This window comes from Salmo salar, chromosome 07 (assembly GCF_965601325.2).
Source record: "Salmo salar chromosome 07, fSalSal1, whole genome shotgun sequence".
NCBI classification, from domain to species: Eukaryota; Metazoa; Chordata; class Actinopteri; order Salmoniformes; family Salmonidae; genus Salmo; species Salmo salar.
The window spans coordinates 21,881,231-21,901,004 of record NC_138297.1 but is presented as its reverse complement, the minus strand read 5'-3'; the positions used below and the strand labels follow the sequence as shown (position 1 = coordinate 21,901,004).

Below are 19,774 nucleotides of genomic sequence, written 5' to 3'. Positions count from 1 at the left end.
CACATTGCATTGAGGGCGCAATCGATAGTCCTGCACAATAGAGGTTACCGGAATCAGATCCTGACATTTCCCAGCACCCATGCTACCGCACTTCAGACCCCTTCTTATTGTCGCATCCTTAAAAAGGGACCACATTCACTTAAATGACATAATCATACATTTTAGGATATGACAGAGTGAAGTGGCTTAGCTGTTACATGGAAATTAAGCGTGATAAAGAAGAAAGTTACAATGCAGTAATCATGTACTATGTCACAGGCTTTGTCCCAAATGGTACACTATGCTCTATATAGTGCACTACTGACCAAAGTCCTATAAGTAGTGCACTATATAGGGAATAGGGTGCAATGTGGGTCATAGCGATGAACTGCTTCGAGAAACACAAGAGAATGAAGAAATACGTACTGTAGGGTACACATTCGTACTGGACTTCTAGGTACTTATAGGTTCCGGGGCAAGGGTCAGGAAATACATCTGGTCCAGCCACTACAGCACACTGGGTCCGATTATTACATCTGAAAGGGAAGAGAAAAATCAGGTTAACGGGGCAAACTAGGATTCAAACAACAAAGCAGACAGCTGAGGGACAGAGCAAGAGAAATGTTAGCACTCAAATTCATAGACAGACCTATGGATGCAAGGACTGACCATCCAGGATGATCCAAATTAAGGTTTTACAGCATGTGTAAAACCTTACAGTGTGTGTTTGTGGATTCAGATATACTGACAATAGAATCATAAAGTCAATATCCAGAGGTGTCTAATCAAACGCTGATGTTGCTACATTGGCAAATATGATAAATATTTAGCATGTGGTTAATGAACTAGAATTAATTCCCATTTCATTTTGCTGCTCAGATTAAGAGGTCGATGCATTTGCGGGTTCTGTCGACATTGATTGCCATGCTGTCAATGGTAGAATCATCCATTTGACGAGAAGAATAAGGCTAAAACAATGTTAACATCCCAAATGACACCCTATGCCCTTTATAGTGCACTACTTTGACCAGAGGCATATGGTCCCTGGTTGAAAGTAGTGCACTATGTAGGAAATAGAGTGCAATTTGGGTCGTAGTCGATTTCTCTGCCGTGATATGAATTTGCACTGTGTGCAGACTGATACTCAGGGTATGACGGATGGGGACAGGAAACAGTCGGCCGAGTGCAAAATCGGCTCAGACGCGAAAGAGCTTTCACCTTGGCTTTCATTATCAACACAATTACTTGGCTGGCAGTGTCTTATGTCTGCCATTTTACTTTTGGCATTCATCAATCAAAGCTCGATCCCACCACATGCACCCGATGATGTCGCCAGGCGTAATGACACCACTTACTGCACAAAATTTCCCATCACATGCTTAACCCCATCAGTCCACAGATCCCAGCAAAAATCGGCTTTTCATTTACAGTATCTGACCATTTATCTGCTTGTAGAATCTACCTTATATTTAGCCTCACATTGAATGGCTTTACCATTTTCTTTTCAGGACAACCAGGGATACAAGCAGAACGCTAAACAATTTGACATAAACAGATCCATCCATTAAGGTCCACCGCTCGTCGAATATCTCATTCCAAAATCTTGGGCATTAATATGGAGTTGGTCACCCCTTTGCTGCTATAACAGCCTCCACTCTTCTGGAAAGGCATTCCACTGATGTTGGAACATTGCTGCGGGGACTTGCTTCCATTGAGCCACAAGAGCATTAGTGAGATTGGGCACTGATGTTGGGCGATTAGGCCTGGCTCGCAGTCGGAGTTCCAATTAATCCCAAAGGTGTTAAATGGGGTTGAGGTCAGGGCTCTGTGCAAGCCAGTCAAGTTGGTCCACACTGATCTTACAAACCATTTCTGTATGGACCTCACTTTGTGCACTGGGGGGATTGTCATGCTGAAACAGGAAAGGCTTTCCCCAAAATGTTGCCACAAAGTTGGAAGCACAGAATCGTATAGAATGTCAATGTATACTGTAGCATTAAGATTTCCCTTCCCTGGAACTAAGGGGCCTAGCCCGAACCTTGAAAAACAGCCCCAGACCATTATTCCTTCTCCACCAAACTTTAGTTGGCACTATGCATTTATGCAGGTAGCGTTCTCCTGGCATCAGCCAAACCCAGATTTGTCCATCGGACTGCCAGATGGTTAAGCGTGATTCATCACTCGAGAGAACGCGTTTCCACTTCTCCAGTGTCCAATGGCGGTAAGCTATACACCACTCCAGCCCACGCTTGGCATTGCGCATTTTGATCTTAGGCTTGCGTGTGGCTACTTGGCCATGGAAATCAATGCCCTGAAGCTCCCGACGAACAGTTCTTGTGCTGACGTTGCTTCCGGAGGCAATTTGTAACTTGGTGAGTGTTGAAACCGAGGCACCTGGCGGTCCCGTTCTGTGAGATTGGGTGGCCTACCACTTCGCGGCTGAGCCGTTGTCGCTGCTAGACATTTCCCACTTCGCAATAACAGCACTTGTAGTTGACCGGGGCAGCTTTACCAGGGCAGAAATTTGATGAACTGACTTGTTGGAAAGGTGGCATCCTATGACGGTGCCACATTGAAAGTCACTAAGACCATTCTACTGCCAATGTTTGTCTATGGAGATTGCATGGCTGTGTGCTCGATTCTATACACCTGTCAGCAAAGGGAGTGGCTGAAATAGCTGAATCCACTAACTTGAAGGAGTGTCCACATCCTTTCGTATATTTAGTGTATAAATGCTGTAAGCACAGAAATTGTTTTCTCACCGGAAAAATGAATATCCAACTAGTCAGTGTGGAGTTTGGTGTTTGTGACAGCGACTATGTGAGCATATTACAGTATTATAGACGCTGTCCTGGGATTTCCTATGATCTTCTATGGATAAGAACACCTTACGTTCTAACGACTCTTGTGTAGCTTGTGAGCATCATAGAGTCTCAGCTTAGTGCTCAAACCATTCAGACTCTATAGACGTTTTCGTAAAAATACCTGTTACCGGGCCCTTTTGGGATCTGCTCTTGTCTCACAAACACTGCTCTAGCTCAGCCCCCGTAGATTACACAGACTAATGGTATCTACGGACAAAATCCAACGAATCCAAATGGTACAACCCTGAAGTTGGTAGCTCAAACAGTGTTTAAAAAAGGGTTAGAAGTCCAAAACGCACCAGCGTTACGGAGGGACTCATTGGATTAAAGTGTATTGATTGATATGAACGAATCATCTGTGCACATCAGTAGACAAAAGGTCAATGCCACCGCTAGAGGAGTTAGAAGTCACATACCCTACGCACGTGAACCTCTGCTTATCATCCCTTGACAAGCTATGCAAAAATCTCTAAAACCATACAATCAAACAAAATCTACTAGCCTTACCTGGCTATATCTGTAACATATTGACTACCAAATCTACTAGCCTTACCTGGCTATATCTAAAACATACTGACTACCAAATCTACACGCCTTACCTGGCTATATCTAAAACATATTGACTACCAAATCTACACGCCTTACCTGGCTATATCTAAAACGTATTGACTACCAAATCTACACGCCTTACCTGGCTATATCTAAAACGTATTGACTACCAAATCTACACGCCTTACCTGGCTATATCTAAAACGTATTGACTACCAAATCTACTAGCCTTACCTGGCTATATCTAAAACATACTGACTACCAAATCTCCACTTCAATCTACTAGGTTCATCTGGCAGTATCTAAAATTCAATAACTTGTCACCGAGAGCCATTCACAATATACTATATGCCCTATGCATGCGAGTCAATCCTCTTCATCATCCTTGACAAGCTATGCATAAATCTAAAACTCATATCAAAATCTTCTGATATCTACTAGGTTCATCTGGCAATATCTAGAATGTATTTACTTCTCAACGAGGAGCCATTAATTCACAATGTAAATCAAAGAAGGTCAAGGCGCAAGCTGACACAATGATTCATGCAGTACAATTAAAAGGTTCCATCACACCTTAATTAACATTGATTGTCCCTGGACTAATCAATCGCTCCAGTAAGGGGAGAGAGTGAAGGCAAGTCTCGTTTACAACCTCGCCCCTTAATGAGATATGGTCCAGAGCTTCAGCACCCATCCGGGCTTTATGGGGTCGTGACCCCCTCCGCCGTCACTCACTCACCCCGGATTACGGGGTGAGAGCCTCCGTTAGAAATGTCTGGAGGGTCGTTTGTTCATAGGAAGAGTTCATTCCACAGGCTATAAACGCCACTCAAATAAATAAGGTACAGGCCAATGAAAGAAGACAATTATAGAAGCCTTCCTTATCGCCAGGCAGGTTTCTCTCTCGGTTTACTATCAAGGAATAGGGGGGCTCTAGTAATTGTCAAAGGTGATGGGGTGAGTAGATGTTGGGATTGGATGTCAGCTGGAGTTAGAAAGGCAAGGTCAATTGGGACAGGTATTACGGGTAAGCTCTTCAAACACAAAAGCGTACACACACACACATATACTTGTGAACATACATGTATACACACACACACACACACACACACACACACAGTACATTATCTTAAATACATTTTACTTGAAGAAGCAATCATGTTATTTCTCCTGTTTATCATGATTAATAGATTTAAATATACCCCCTGAATATTTAAAGAGGAGAGCTCTCTTTGCAGAAGGGCTATTATACAAAGCCAATACCATACTCCACATACGAGTTTATTTTTGATTAAAACATGTTGACTGAATGCCATGTCATTTCCAAAACTTTCATCATGGTTTGTAATACATTTCCTCTGGGGTGGATTAAACTATACAATACTCCACGATGTGGGTTGCACATTTAATCCCTGCCTTTACATCTGTCTTGACCAATATTCCAGTTCCCACAAGGCATTGTGGCACATATCATGCAATGCACAGCCTACAACTTAACCTCTATCAAGTTGCAACCGGAATGGCACCCCCCCATTCCCTATTTACAACACTATGTTTGACCATAGCCCTATTAAGTGCACTACTTTAGACCAGGGCCAATAGAGCTCTGATCAAAAGTAGTGCACTATGTAGGGAATAGGATGCCATTTGGAACACATCACTCGGTCTCATGTGAACTGGCTTTCTCAAAGCACATAGTACTCCAGATGAATAACCCCCAAAAAGAAATACAAAATAATTTGTTAAAATTAAACACATTAAGTCCCACTTGGCGCTACGACTTCACAATGACCAATTAGGAGGATAAATCAGGGTTTCATCAGACTCTTGGCTCAGACGCAGACCCTTTGAACTTACAGGGTGAACCAACGGATTCGCATGGTGTTGATTGATTTAAAGATGTAATTGGGGGAGGGGAAGCTGAACCGAGATCTGTACCTTGGGGAAACTTCACCCTGGAAAAATGTGAGTCCTTCTAGGGAAAGGTTAAGAATAACATCACTCGCGGTGTGTTTAGTAAGTGTAAGACTCAAACAGAAATACATATTTGAGTGAACTCTTTTTTTTTCTTCATTAAATTGGTGAGATACTTTCTTTCCCAAAATGACAAATGAAGACAAAATCCTTATTGTAGGGGTATGCTTTGAAAAGTTTGTGGTCATACGCACATCTTTCAAACCGTAGGTGCTGGGTTAATAAAGAACAGCTATGAATTCGGAGGGCAGAAATTATTAAATATTAAAGCATTAGACCTCTCACTAAAGGCATCAGTCATACAAAAGTTATACTTAAATCCAAAATGGTTCTCTAGTAAATGATTAAGAATGTCTCACCCCATGTTCAAGAATGGCCTTTTTTCCCTTTATTCAGATTACAAGTGCTCACTTTTGGTTATTTGAAACGAAATCTCCAAAATATTGTTATTTTTTAAACAAGCCTTAGAAAGTTGGTTGCAATTTCAGTTTAATCCACCTTAAAAGACAACAAATAGTGGTTAAACTCAAATATACTAATTGATAAAAAAACAAAACATTTTTAGATTAAAGAAAAAGATGTAAAAAGGTATATTTTTTGTAAATTACATCATAAATAGGACTGGTGAAATAGGACTGGTAACACAGACATATGGAAATGTCTGCTCTACCCAAAATTACAACCAACTAATTGCTTCATTACCACAAAAATGGAAGAGGCAAGTGGAAGGGGGAAAAAGTCTGTCGGCCCTGCATTAAAGACCAAAAATGGTTAAAGAAAATTGTGATAAATAAGGAGATATACCAATTTCATTTCAGGACCAAAGAATTGACAGCTGTGCCATATAAATTGCAAAATAGTTGGGAAGAGATTTTCGATGTACCGTTTCCATGGCACATGGTTTATGAATTGACACGCAAAACGACACCGGATTCAAAAGTTCAAATTTTTCAATTTAAATTGTTATACAAAATTATTGAAACCAATAGAATGTTATATATATATATATATGGGTGATACAATCTTCCCAGCATGCAGATTTTGCTGCGAGGAGGAATAGTCATTAGATCATTTATTTTGGTGCTGTCCATAAGTAGCTCTTTTTTGGTAACAGGTCCAGGAATGGCTGAAGAATTGCAAAATGTACCTACAACTAACGCTGCAGATAGCAATACTGGGTGATTTGAAGTCAGTCAATCGATCAATAAAATATTAATTATTTTAGTAAAACTATCTTTAATTTAAAATCTGTAGAAGCTATGAGAACAGAAAGGTTCAGTACTTTTGTGAAGCATCACAGCACAGTTGAGAAATTTATGGCAAATAGAAAACCAAAATGGATGGTGTTAAGAGATAGATGGGAGGGGTTGAATGGAGCTGAAGGGTGGGACTAATAACAACAACCAATGTAAAATATATGGGGTCTGTAAAATGTATATAGGTTCAGAAATGTTGTGAAATAGCACAGTTACAAATAGAAATCAAACTGGATGGACATCAGAAATAGAGGAAGGACTAAAAACAAACAAAACTATTGTAAAAGAGATTGTGTCTGTAAAATGTGTATAATATTTATAAACTGAAGGTAGAAGCCTAAGTGTTATTGTTTATTAGTTTACTCCAATTGGGGGAGGGGTGTTAGGGTTTGCGGGGAATAATAAAGGTATATTCTAAAAAAAGTATGTATATGTATGAATGTTTATGTACAGAATGTGTATAATATATATATATATTTACCCCAAAAATATATGGGGGATTGGAAATGATGCAGACAATTACATTGATGGAACCAACGATATATCTGCAGTATTAAAGCTGATCCACACCCCTGAGGAAAAAGAAAACTAAAGAAAAAAATACAATAACAAAAAACAAAAGAGAAAAAGTACACCTGTGAAAAACAGCAAGGCCAGCACACTGTTTGTGCTGCCAATTCACCGCTTTAAGGGGTATTACTTGAACAGTATTCAGACTCCTTTATTTTTCCACATTTTGTTACGTTACAGCCTGATTCTAAAATGTATTAAAAAATGTTTTTTTCCTCAATCTACACACAATACTCCATAATGATAAAACAAAAACAGGTTCAGAAATATTTGCTAAGTTATATAAAAAAAAAAATGAAATATCACATTTACATAAGCATTCAGACCCCTTAATCAGTACTTTGCTCAATAACCTTTGGCAGCGATTACAGCATCGAGTCTTCTTGGGTATGACGCTACAAGCTTGGCACATCTGTATTTAGGGAGTTTCTCCCATTCTTCTCTGCAGATCCACTCAAGCTCTGTCAGGTTGGATGTGGAGCGTTGCTGCACAGCTACTTTCAGGTCTCTCCAGAGATGTTCGATCGGGTCACGTCCGGGCTCTGGCTGGTCCACTCAAGGACATTCAGAGACTTGCCCCGAAGCCACTACTGCATTGTCTAAGCTGTGTGCTTAGGGTCGTTGTCCTGTTAGAAGGTGAACCTTCGCCCCCAGTATGAGGTCCTGAGCGCTCTGTAGCAGGTTTTCATCAAGGATCTCTCTGTACTTTGCTCTGTTGATCTTTCCCTCGATCCGGACTAGTCTCCCAGTCCCTGCCGCTGAAAATCATCCCCACGGCATGATGCTGCCACAACCATGCTTCACCGTAGGGATGCTGCCATGTTTCCTCCAGATGTGACGCTTGGCATTCAGGCCAAATAGTTAAATCTTGGTTTCATCAGACCGGAGATTGTTGTTTCACATGGTCTGAGAGTCTTTAAGTGCCTTTTGGCAAACTTCAAGCGGGCTGTCATGTGCCTTTTACTGAGGAGTGGCTTCCATCTGGCCACTAACAAAGGGCTGATTGGTGGAGTGCTGCAGAGACGGTTGTCCTTCTGCAAGGTTCTCCCATCTCCACAAAGGAACTCTGGACTCTGTCAGAGTGACCATCAGGTTCTTGGTCACCTACCTCACCAAGGCCCTTCTCCCCCGATTGTTCTGTATGGCCGGGCGGCCAGCTCTAGGAAAAGTGTTAGTGGTGCCAAACTTCTTCCATTGTGTGCTTGGGGACCTTCAATGCTGCAGACATTTTTTGGTACCCTTCCCAGATCTGTGCTGAGGCAATCATTTGACCTCATGGCTTGGTTTTTGCTCTGACATGCATTGTCAACTGTGGGACCTTACATAGACCGGTGTGTGTCTTTCCAAATCATGTCCAATCAATTGAATTTACCACAGGTGGACTCCAATCAAGTTGTAGAAACATCTCATGGATGATTAATGGAAACAGGATGCATCTGAGCTCAATGTAGCAAAGGGTCTGAATACCTATGTAAAAAGGTGTTTTTTTATTTTTATAAATTAGCACAAAAAAAACAAACTAGTTTCATTATGGGGTATTGTGTGTAGATTGCTGAGGTAATTGTTTTATTTAATCCATTTTAGAATAAGGCTGTAATGTAACAAAATGTGGAAAGTATCAATATGTACCTTCCAAATGCTTAACATGCAAGGTGTGCTGTGCTGTCTAATGGAATGGAAATTCAAAACGTTCTTTATTTGATTCGAGAAGTCAAATTACTATGGATTATGTGATGTACAGCGTATGCTGTAAACTTGACATATTATTGCAGTAGACCCTAAATTACTGCAGAAAAAGCACCAAAAACTGGCTCCAAAAAAATAAGATATAGTACATTCAGCATCTGAAGTAAGCAGTCCAGCAGAACATTATATAAAGAAATAAACACTTGTCATCGTCTTGTCAACTGTATGACCTTTGGATAAAGACTATTTCACTTTGACAGACTGAGCATACTTACTCGGTCTCAGAACACGGACACAAAGAAAAAAGGTGATCGTATTAAGGAGAGAGAAGAAAAAAAAGACTCATGTTGACATTAACGTCTTGCTTCAGTAAAATGTAAATTGAGTATTCAACATCTCGGGGCTTGTGGGGGGGGGGGGGGGTCTCTGCTTCTTCATTTTTCAATTTGGCCACAACCCCTGCTACAGCAGCCCCCGGCCAAGCCTTCCCTCCCTACCCTTTGCCGCCTGCTCCCTCGTCTGCCGTTTATTATAGCGGACAGATTAGGGTTTAGACAGCACAGCTGACGACGGTGGATGTGGCACAAAACGCAGAGCCCCATGTAAGCACAAATCGTAATCGCTATAATCGCTGCTTGATCCCACCGCTGCCACCAAATGACAATGAATGGGTTCAGTCGTCACCCCATCCCCCTCCTATTAAACAGACACTACTGTGGTGTCTGTCCGATACTGGGGCTGTGGCGTCCACTGTTGATGACACAGATTCTTCAGTGTTAGACAACTAAAATACAAGATAGAGTCTGCATCAATCTCCTCCTTCAGCTGTCAATGAAATTAAATACTGTTTGAAATCAAAAGGATACAGATGAGTCCAAAAAGCTGTTTATGACAGAACAATAGTCATGGATTTGAGATAAGTGACCCGTAGGAATAGCTACACTGAATTGCTATATAATCAATGTTTACAATCATATCTTCAAGACATTTCCCAAAACAGCCATAATATGGTGCAATGACTCCAACAGGGGCTGAGTTCTTCCTCAGGTCAGTTGCGTTTGAGGTATAAACGTGTCAAAAAGAAACAAACACTTTGAATTTACTTTCACTTATTCAGAGAAAACGAGTCCCGTTTGTGTCCCCCTTGCATGTCTGTTTGAGTGTACTAGCTGGGGGAAGAGCATCACAGTGCAACACTCAGGCTGACAAAGTATCTGTTATTAGTCTGTCTCCAGTGGCAATAAGGGAAAATTGTGTGTTATGTTCTTCAGAGAGAGGAGCTACAAGTCTCATCTAACCTGGTCTGGAAAGGTCTGAAATGAGAGGTGAGGAAGGGTGAAAGAGACAGTAAGAAAGGAGGAAAGAGTACATAATACAAAATGGAAGCGTTTTTAAATAGTGTGTATATTGAAGTGTGTATGGTTGCATATTTGTACAACAGTGTACAGTGCACCTTCAGAAAGTATTCACACCCATTGAATTTGTCCACATTTTGTTGTGATAAAGCCGGAATTTTAAAAGGATTACATTTAGATTATGTAACACAATACCGCATAATGTGGAAGTGGAATTGTGTTTCAACATTTGTACAAATTAGTTAAAAAACAAAAAAAGCTGAAATGTCTTGAGTCAATAAGTATTGAACCCTTTTGTTATGACAAGCCTAAATAACTTCAGGAGTAAAAATGCGGTCACATAATAAGTTGCATGGACTCACTCTGTGTGCAATAAGTGTTTAACATGATTTCTGAATGACTACCTCATCTCTGTACCCTACACATACATTTATCTGTACGGTCCCTCAGTTCAGCAGTGAATTTCAAACACAGATTCAACCACAAAGACCTGGGAGGTTTTACAATGCCTCGCAGAGGAAGAAGGGCACCTATTGGTAGACATTGAATATCCCTTTGAGCATGATGAAGTTACACTTTGGATGGTGTATCAATACACCCAGTCACTATTAATTCAGTTGCCGAAGAGGAAGGAAAACGCTTTAAAAAAGTTTAATGGCTGTGATAGAAAACTGAGGATGGATCAAAACATGCATTGTGTTTGTAACAAGGCACTAAATTAATACTGCAAACAATTTGGCAAAAAAGCGTTATGTTTGGGGCATATCCAACAAATCATTTCAAATGAATTTTATTTTTAAAAAGGAGAGCCTGCCTGGATGTTTAATTTAAAAGACCCTTGTTCCCGTCGTTCTCAACGTAGACTTTATCTGAAGCCATTTGTCAGGGATTTCTTCGTCGGAGGACGATATAGCGAAATCATCGTCGGAAAAAGATGACCAAAATGCAGCAGGGTTGTGATAGTTCATTTTTGAACATTTAATAAACTCAAAAACGAACATACAAAAATAACAAAACGAACTCACGATTTTACAGACAGTCCTGTTAGGCTTACACACGCTAAACACGAAACAATCTCCCACAAATACACAGACAAACACACCCAACTAATATAGGACTTCCAATCAAAGGCAACACCACACAGCTGCCTTCAATTGGAAGTCCACCCCAATTAACTCAACATAGAAACAGATCAACCAGACTACACATAGAAATACATCAACATAGACCATAACTCAAAACCCGGAAATAATAAATCAAACGCCCTCCTAACTAACACACCAACCTGAACCACATAAAACAAATACCCTCTGCCACATCCTGACCAAACTAAAATGACAATTAACCCTTATACTGGCCAGGACGTGACACCATTCTTGTGATTTTTCTATTAATTTTAAATGTTTGTAGGCCTATGTAGCCTAATTGTATCTATGATCGTATGCTATCCATTTATGTTTTTTATATGTTCTATTTATATCTGTAAATTAACCAACGATATCAAGCCACAGCCGTCCATGATTACAGATACTTGTGTGTCTCCTTTGACACTATATAAACTACTGACACGCAGTGTTTATCATAATCATTATACCCTGATGAAGACAGCTTGTCTGTCGAAACGTTGGTTATTAAATTAGTGTATCTGAGCTCCTAGAGTGCGAGGCTCTCCTTTTCTTTTTCAAGTGTTCTTCTCTGCTAGCCGCACGTCGCCTATACAGGTGTGCATTTCCTTCCCCTCCAATCAATTGAATTTACCACAGGTGAACTCCAATCAAGTTGTAGAAACATCTCAAGGATGATCAATGGAAACAGGATGTACCTGAGCTCAGTTTCGAGTCTCATAACAAAGGGTCTGAATACTCCCGTAAATAAGGTATTTCCGGTTTTTATTTCTACATTTCTAAAAACCTGTTTTTGCTTTGTCATGATGAGGTATTGTGTGTAGATTGATGAGGAAAAACATTAATTTAATCATTTTTAGAATAAGGCTGTAACATAACAAAATGTGGAAAAAGTCAAGGGGTCTGAATACTTTCCGAATGCACTATGTAAATTAAATATTTCTGTATTCTAATTTCAATACATTTGCTAGAATTTCTAAAAACATGTTTTCAGTTTATCATTTTGGGGTATTGTGTGGAGATGGGTGAGAAAATAAAACGAATCCATTTTGAATTCAGGCTGTAACATCAAAATGTGGAATAAGTCAAGGGGTATGACTACTTTCTGAAGGCACTGTAGATAGTGAGAGAGAAGTAGAGATAAATGGGAAGGGAGAGGGAGGGAGTGAGAGAGAGAAAGACGGAATAAAAAAGAGAGAACACCAAGAAAAAAGGAAAGGGAGCGAACAAGAGTGACGGACAGGTCAATATCCTTGTCCCTCTGTAGGGACCCATTACGCTTTAGTGATGGTCCTCCTGTCCACAGTCGACTTCATTCATTGTCTATCCCAGCTGCACGCCACAGCATCAATCTTTTTCATTCAGCCCGTCTCCCAGCCTGGCACGAAAATCCTTTAAAAACTGCATGACCATTTCAAAAAAAGTTATAATAATAATAACAATTCAAGAAGAAGCAAATGAGTCTTCGCTTTCTTTTATCCCCACACTACAGCAAAATGTCTTTAAGCAGTGACAGGAGGTTTTTAAAATGAGAGTCAAGGACGTCGTAGAGAACCATGGTACACGTGTACTGTGTGTTGTGTGTATGTGTCAACTGGGTATGCCCTTTGACCCCTTTCACTGCCATACAAAGGCATGATAACTTGCATCTTTCCGTGGCCTAAAGTCCATTCCTTAATTTGGCATTGAAACGACATTAGTCTTGACAGGGATTTGGTTCAAAGTGCATATTATGAAGATGCCCACACGTATATGGAAAGCATCGGCAAGGTTAAAGAATTCTCGGGCACAATACACCAACCTACACAGACATGCATGCATGAACGCATAGAGTGAGCTAGTGTTTATGTACTGGCTTACTCACCACACACACACACACACACACACACACACACACACACACACACACACGATAAAGGATATATTATGGAAACACCGACTACATTTATCACACAAACCCAGAGTCTTCATCATACCACAGTTGGCGGACAGCACTTCTTTTTTTATCCATTTGTCTTTTTCCGTCCTCCGACACCACAACCCAGGCTGAATGGAGATTAAAACAACGAAGCCGATAGATGGGAAAGGAATGTAAACAGTACATACAAGGGAAGGCGTGTGGGAGGGGGATTAAATGCGCTGAAGGGGACCCCTATTTTAAACCACTCAAGCCCTGCAGTGTATTCAAGGCTCCGTCTACCAATCTCTTCAACAAATGGGCGACCCGCATGGAGCATCACGACAAGCCACCAAGACAATCAGAACGTAAAGGAGACTCAATAAGACACATATTCTGGCTTACGTCAACTCAAACGTTTAGAGAAGTGGATGGTCGGTTAACATTAGTGAAACATCCAAATAGTTTGAGAGGAGGCGAACTGTGTGGCAGTCTTTTGACAAAAGCACTCCGGGCGACAAACCTGATGCCCTTTCTATATTGCCACCGGATTAGCTACGTGGAACTAAGCAGACGCACAAAAGTGACTGCTCAATCACTACGACTAACTTGTAATGTATTTATAAGATATTCTCTGGGACCTGAATGAATGGAGTTGTATTACCCATAGGGTTATGAGTTGTGGGGGAATTGTGGAAACATTGAAAGGGTCTTGATTGATTGAATCTGGGTCATTCCTTTTGATTTTAGAACGGAGGGGAGAGCACTTCCTCAAATATGAGCGGCTTGGGACTTTTTTTCCCTGACGAACATAATCCTACTCAGACATTGCTACAGATTAGCGGCTTTTTATATAGTGGGTTTTGACTGCTCACAATTCCCTCTCTCACATGTTGTATTTCTAAGATAAGCCCCTGTTCATCCTGTAGGAACAGCGAGTCAACAACGAATTAGGCACCAAACCACAGAATGGACTTCGACTGTCTCTCTTCTCCCTCCCTATTTAGGGACAATAACCCAGACTGCTGCAGAGCTTGTGGGTTATTGTATTTTAATACCATTTCATACCGAAGGGCCTATGGATGAACGAAACATATGGGTTTGAGTACCATGGCTTTATCCCTCTAGCACCGTGGCAGAAGTCCAAGACACTGTAAGCTCAGTCCGTCATAAACATATGCATTTCCTGGTACACTGATGCGTGTTTTGAAGAATGGCCACTTTCTCAGGCCGGATGACTGAAACCACATTCCCGGAATGTAAGGGTGGGTCGGACAGTTTACAGGTCCCGATGATTGATGAGACAAATATAGCCAAGCGCTTCAAACATTCCCCCTCCACGATTTATTCAACTTTTCTATACTTACTGACTTTAGTCAGAAAGAAGTGGCTTGGCCTACGTATGATTATTCTTTTGATATGAAATATTCATAAACATTCGCAAGAGGTCTCTCAAATGCTTAACATAAAACAACATTCAGCAAGTTCTTTATCCTTCACTAACCAGGGTTGATGAACCCATTAGGTACACATCGTACTAACCTGAACCACAACAAAAGGGCCTAAAGCTACAGGCTAACCCCGTTGACTCTTACGGAAATGACTCAGGCTACAGATGAGAGATTTTACACAATGCACCACATGAGTAAACTGCATCAGCAGCAGCTAATGGGGATCCATAATAAATACAACAAAAATCTAACCTTGTTTGGCCCAGACACTGTTGGTGCAACACAAGACCTAGGATGAGGAGAGACGAGCCTAAGGTTACGGCCAGACCTCAGGGAATAAACTCGGCTACCATCAGCCTCCATGGAGTCACTACACACAGCATGCCTCATGGAAGTGGAGGAAGGTGGATGGAGGGTATGACGGTAGCGTGAGGGAATATTGCAACGCGAGGGTGTTTTGTAAGAGATATGAGTATAACACACCATACATAGTAAAGACATTAAGAGGATTCTTCGGATATTAAAAATATGGGAATCTAAAATGAAAAAAACGCAGCTGAAGAGGTCTGGGAATGTTGTTAAATAGAAATAGATGTGTGGCATGACTTGCGGCAGGTAGCCTAGTGGTTAGAGCTTTGGTACAGTAATCGAAAGGTTGCTATATCTGCCTTTCTGCCCCTGAACAAGGTAGTTAACCCACTGTTCCTAGGCCGTCATTGTAAATAAACATTTGTTCTAAACTGACTTGCCTAGTTAAATAAAGGTTCATTTAAAAAAAATACTAAAAAGAGGGTAGGTTCGCACACAAAAACAGACTCCAATATATTCCTTTTGCCATTTTTAATGTAATGTTTTTCTTGCAGCAGCAGGGGGAAAAATCTTGGCACGGAATATTTGGTCAAAGCCTTCTTCACTATGTGTATTACATGCCTTAAGCCCGCCATCCTTGCTACTACAAAACCTACTAGCTACTTACTTTGATAATGTTATTGAAGCTACTAGTATCATTCCACAACTATTATAACTAACAAGCCTACTTCAAGTAGTGCTTTAAGAAAGAGCATCATCTTTCATTCTAAAAATAGAACGAACCGCTCAATCCCATGACTATTGCCGACTGTTCAGAGTTCTTATTCTCACAGTTCTTATTCTTTTAGATCTTCCAAAAAATGAACTCTTTCAAAAAAATTTTGGGGGAATTAGGTCTTTGATGTAGCCAAAGCTCACTGGAAATGTATATTTGTGCAATTTTTTTGCTTATCAAGCCCCTGTATCTATACTCTAGACGTGATTATTTTACAGCTCAGATTTGAAGTTGCAGCATCCTCCTTTGATCATGACCCTTATCTTTTGAATAACTGCTATGGAGATATGAAATGAGGAAACTTCTTGGGTACCATCCAGCCCTTCATAAATATGCTGTTTTACTTGACTCTTTCTCTGAAAAGCAGAAAAGTAAGAGAGAGAGACCCGGATATGAAAGAATTCAGGATATATTGCTTTTTTAATCTCGAATAAAATCTGCATTATTGCATTGCTAATATTGGTTTAAAGAGTGTTTTGCACAGCATTTCTCAATCAGACCCATCCAGATCATCTGCAGTTGAACATAGCCCAGTAGACAAACTCCAAATCTCATCCATAATGCATGACTCCCAGTTCCCCAGTTTTTATCATTCTAGTTTCATCCTCACACTGAATCGAACCACTATTGTTGACTCAAATCATCGGTACCTTTTAAATTCATATTAAAACCATGATTTCCATATTTCCACAGATGTTTGGATGTTGCTCCATCCATGGACATAATAAAAAAATAACTAAGAACATAGAGTCCTATGCAAATCATGCTGTCATACAGTCAGACACCGGCTAACGTAGTAAGATTATATAATGTACACGGTACGTGCAATAGACTGTATGCTCATTAAAATGACTGGTGCCACCGCACACTAGTCTATACTTTTCCTGCTTCTACTCTTTCCTTCTTTCTCCAAATACGATTGAGAAACTGTCAATCAAAACCAAAGCAACCGGGGACGCCTCCTTGGGGCGCACGTCTAAATATCCCGCCCAATAGTCGCCGAGGGAATTCTCCCAACCCCAACCCCTGCGCTTTCGCTCAACGCACTGCGACAACCGCCGAGATTTATTGTCCAATTTCCCTCGTGCGGCCCGTTTCCCTGAATTCTGATAGGTGATGAATGTGTCAATCTCTTGTTGGGAGGTTGTCCATCTCTTTAGGTCTGTCGGTTAGAGAGCAAACAGACACTTTTGGGCCTGGGTCATTACTCCTAATACATTCAAATGAGGTACGTTGGTGAACTTGGGAAGTGATGACTGACTCATTTTGCATTGCATTCTCATCCCCTAAACCTGGGAGGGAAATGTTGAATACTAAGAGAATTACAAACTGTATTGCAAAATATAGGTAAACAAGGTGAGTAGGATAGAGTGGATTGTTTTCTTCTGTACGTTTCAGGACTTTCTACACTTCCAGTGGAAAATAGAGTAGGAGATCTTGAGCCTCTGCTTCCAAGAATACCTCTCTAATATCTCTGTCAATCTAACAAAACAGAGGCAGTCCTAATCTACAATAGGAATTAGACCACCTCACAAGCATTATACAAAGTCCATTAGAATGGAAGCAATAAGGAGGCACAAAGGGGGCTTTTTGCATGGCATGACGCAGACATACACATACAGGCGTGGAAACACACCTATGTCCCACAGCCAAACAACCCAAATCATCACTTGCGTATACCAAAAAAAGCTTTTTAACATATTTCGCGAAATAATGAGCCGCGGTGTACATATCCCATCCGATTTAATGAGATTTTAATCTCTTTGTGTGTATGTAACTCCTTTCGCCCACAAAAAGGTCTAGGGTGCGCTTTGGAGATGGGAGGATTGAAATACGCAATAACCTCTGAATGGATTTGTTTGGTGGGGGAGGTTATCCACCGGGGTCTGCTTCAACAGATGATTTATGGTTTCCAGGATGAATTTTTCGATTCTTGCCAACAAATGATGCGGCTCCCCTCCTATCTTAGGTGGTGACGCTTGATTTATCTTCCAGGCAAAAGCCTGTAGGATTCATTCTAAGCCAGCAGCCTGAGTTAAAGTAAGCCCCAATCCGAGAGACACGGTAGAAAGTGCAGAAAGTCTTGTGTTTTTATAGAGGTCACGTGGATATTAGCATGTCAGCTTGTTGTGAATAATGATCATTTGGCATGTTAAAATGTAAAGCGTAATTTGGCCGGTTTGTTTTTTTAAAGTGAGTCTCTGTCCTAAAGTGTGGATGTTGAAGTGTGTATGGTTGACTTTTCCACATTTTGTTGTGTTACAGCCTGCATTTAAATTGAGATTGTTTGTCACTGGCCTTCAAAACAATACCCCATAATGTTAAAGTGGAATGATGTTTTTTTAAATGTTTACAAATGTATTAAAAATGAAAAGCTGAAATGTCTCGAGTCAATAAGTATTACACCTCTTTGTTATGGCCTAAATAAGTTCAGTTGTAAATGTATGTACCCCACAGACTAGAGGTCGACCCATTAATTGGCATGGCCGATTAATTAGGGCTGATTTCAACTTTCCATAACAATTGGTAATCGTCATTTTTGGACGCCGATTAGGGCCGATTAAATTGCACTCCACGAGGAGACTGCGTGGCAGGCTGACCAATTGTTACGCGAGTGCAGCAAGGAGCCAAGGTAAGTTGCTAGCTAGCATTAAACTTATCTTATAAAAAACAATCAATCTTAACATAATCACTAGTTAACTACACATGGTTGAACTGTGTGAAGACCATTTCTTACTAACAAAGACCATAATTAATTTGACAGAATTTGACATTATTATGACATAACATTGAAGGTTGTGCAATGTAACAGCAATATTTAGACTTAGGGATGCCACCAGTTCGGTAAAATACGGAACGGTTGTGTATTTCACTGAAAGAATAAACGTTTTGTTTTTGAAATTATAGTTTCCAGATTTGACCATATTAATGACCTAAGGCTCGTATTTATGTGTGTTTATTATACTATAATTAAGTCTATGATTTGATATTTGATAGAGCAGTATGACTGAGCGGTGGTAGGCAGCAGCAGGCTCGAAAGCATTCATTCAAACAGCACTTTCCTGCATTTGCCAGCAGCTATTCGCTGTACTTCAAGCATTGCGCTGCTTATGACTTCAAGCCCATCAACTCCCGAGATTAGGCTGGCAATACTATAGTGCCTATAAGAACATTCAATAGTCAAAGGTATATGAAATACAAATGGTATAGAGAGAAATAGTCCTATAATTCCTATAATAACTACAACCTAAAACTTCTTAACTGGGAATATTGAAGACTCATGTTAAAAGGAATCACCAGCTTTCATATGTTCTCATGTCCTGAGCAAGGGACTTAAATGTTAGCTTTTTTACATGGCACATATTGCACTTTCACTTTCTTCTCCAACACTGTGTTTTTGCATTATTTAAACCAAATTCAACATGTTTCATTATTTATTTGAGACTAAATTGATTTTATTTATGTATTATATTAAGTTAAAATAAAAGTGTTCATTCAGTATTGTTGTAATTGTCATTATTACAAATATATGTATAAAAATCGCCCGGTTAATCGGCATCGGCTTTTTTGGTCCTCCAATAATCGGTATCAGTATCGGCGTTGAAAAATCATAATCGGTCGACCTCTACCACAGTTACAATTATTTTTAAGGTCCCTGCTCAGTCGAGGAGTGAATTTCAAACACAGATTCAACCACAAAGACCAGGGAGGTTTTCCAATGCCTCAAATAAGGGCACCTATTGGTAGATGGTAATAAATAAATAAAAGCAGACATTGAATATCCCTTTGAGCATGGTGAAGTTATTAATTACACTTTGGATGGTTATCAACACTCCCAGTCACTACAAAGATACAGGCGCTCCTGCTAACTCAGTTGCCGGAGAGGAAGGAAACCGCTCAGGGATTTCACCATGAGGCCAATGGTGACTTTAAAACAGTTACAGAGTTTAATGGCTGTGAAAACTGTGGATGGATCAACAACATT

The 19,774-nt window shown here is 40.4% G+C and overlaps 1 protein-coding gene across 13 annotated transcripts in view; it reads right to left on the bottom strand.

Moving 5' to 3' along the window:
• LOC106608716 (adhesion G protein-coupled receptor L3) overlaps positions 1-19,774 on the bottom strand; it is a 314,019-nt gene that overhangs the window by 179,400 nt on the left and 114,845 nt on the right. For all 13 annotated transcript variants that reach the window (XM_045721692.2, XM_082977451.1, XM_082977453.1 and 10 more), the window contains one exon: positions 406-515. In XM_045721692.2, the coding sequence (XP_045577648.2) occupies positions 406-515 (110 nt within the window). The remainder of the gene's footprint in view (positions 1-405; positions 516-19,774) is intronic.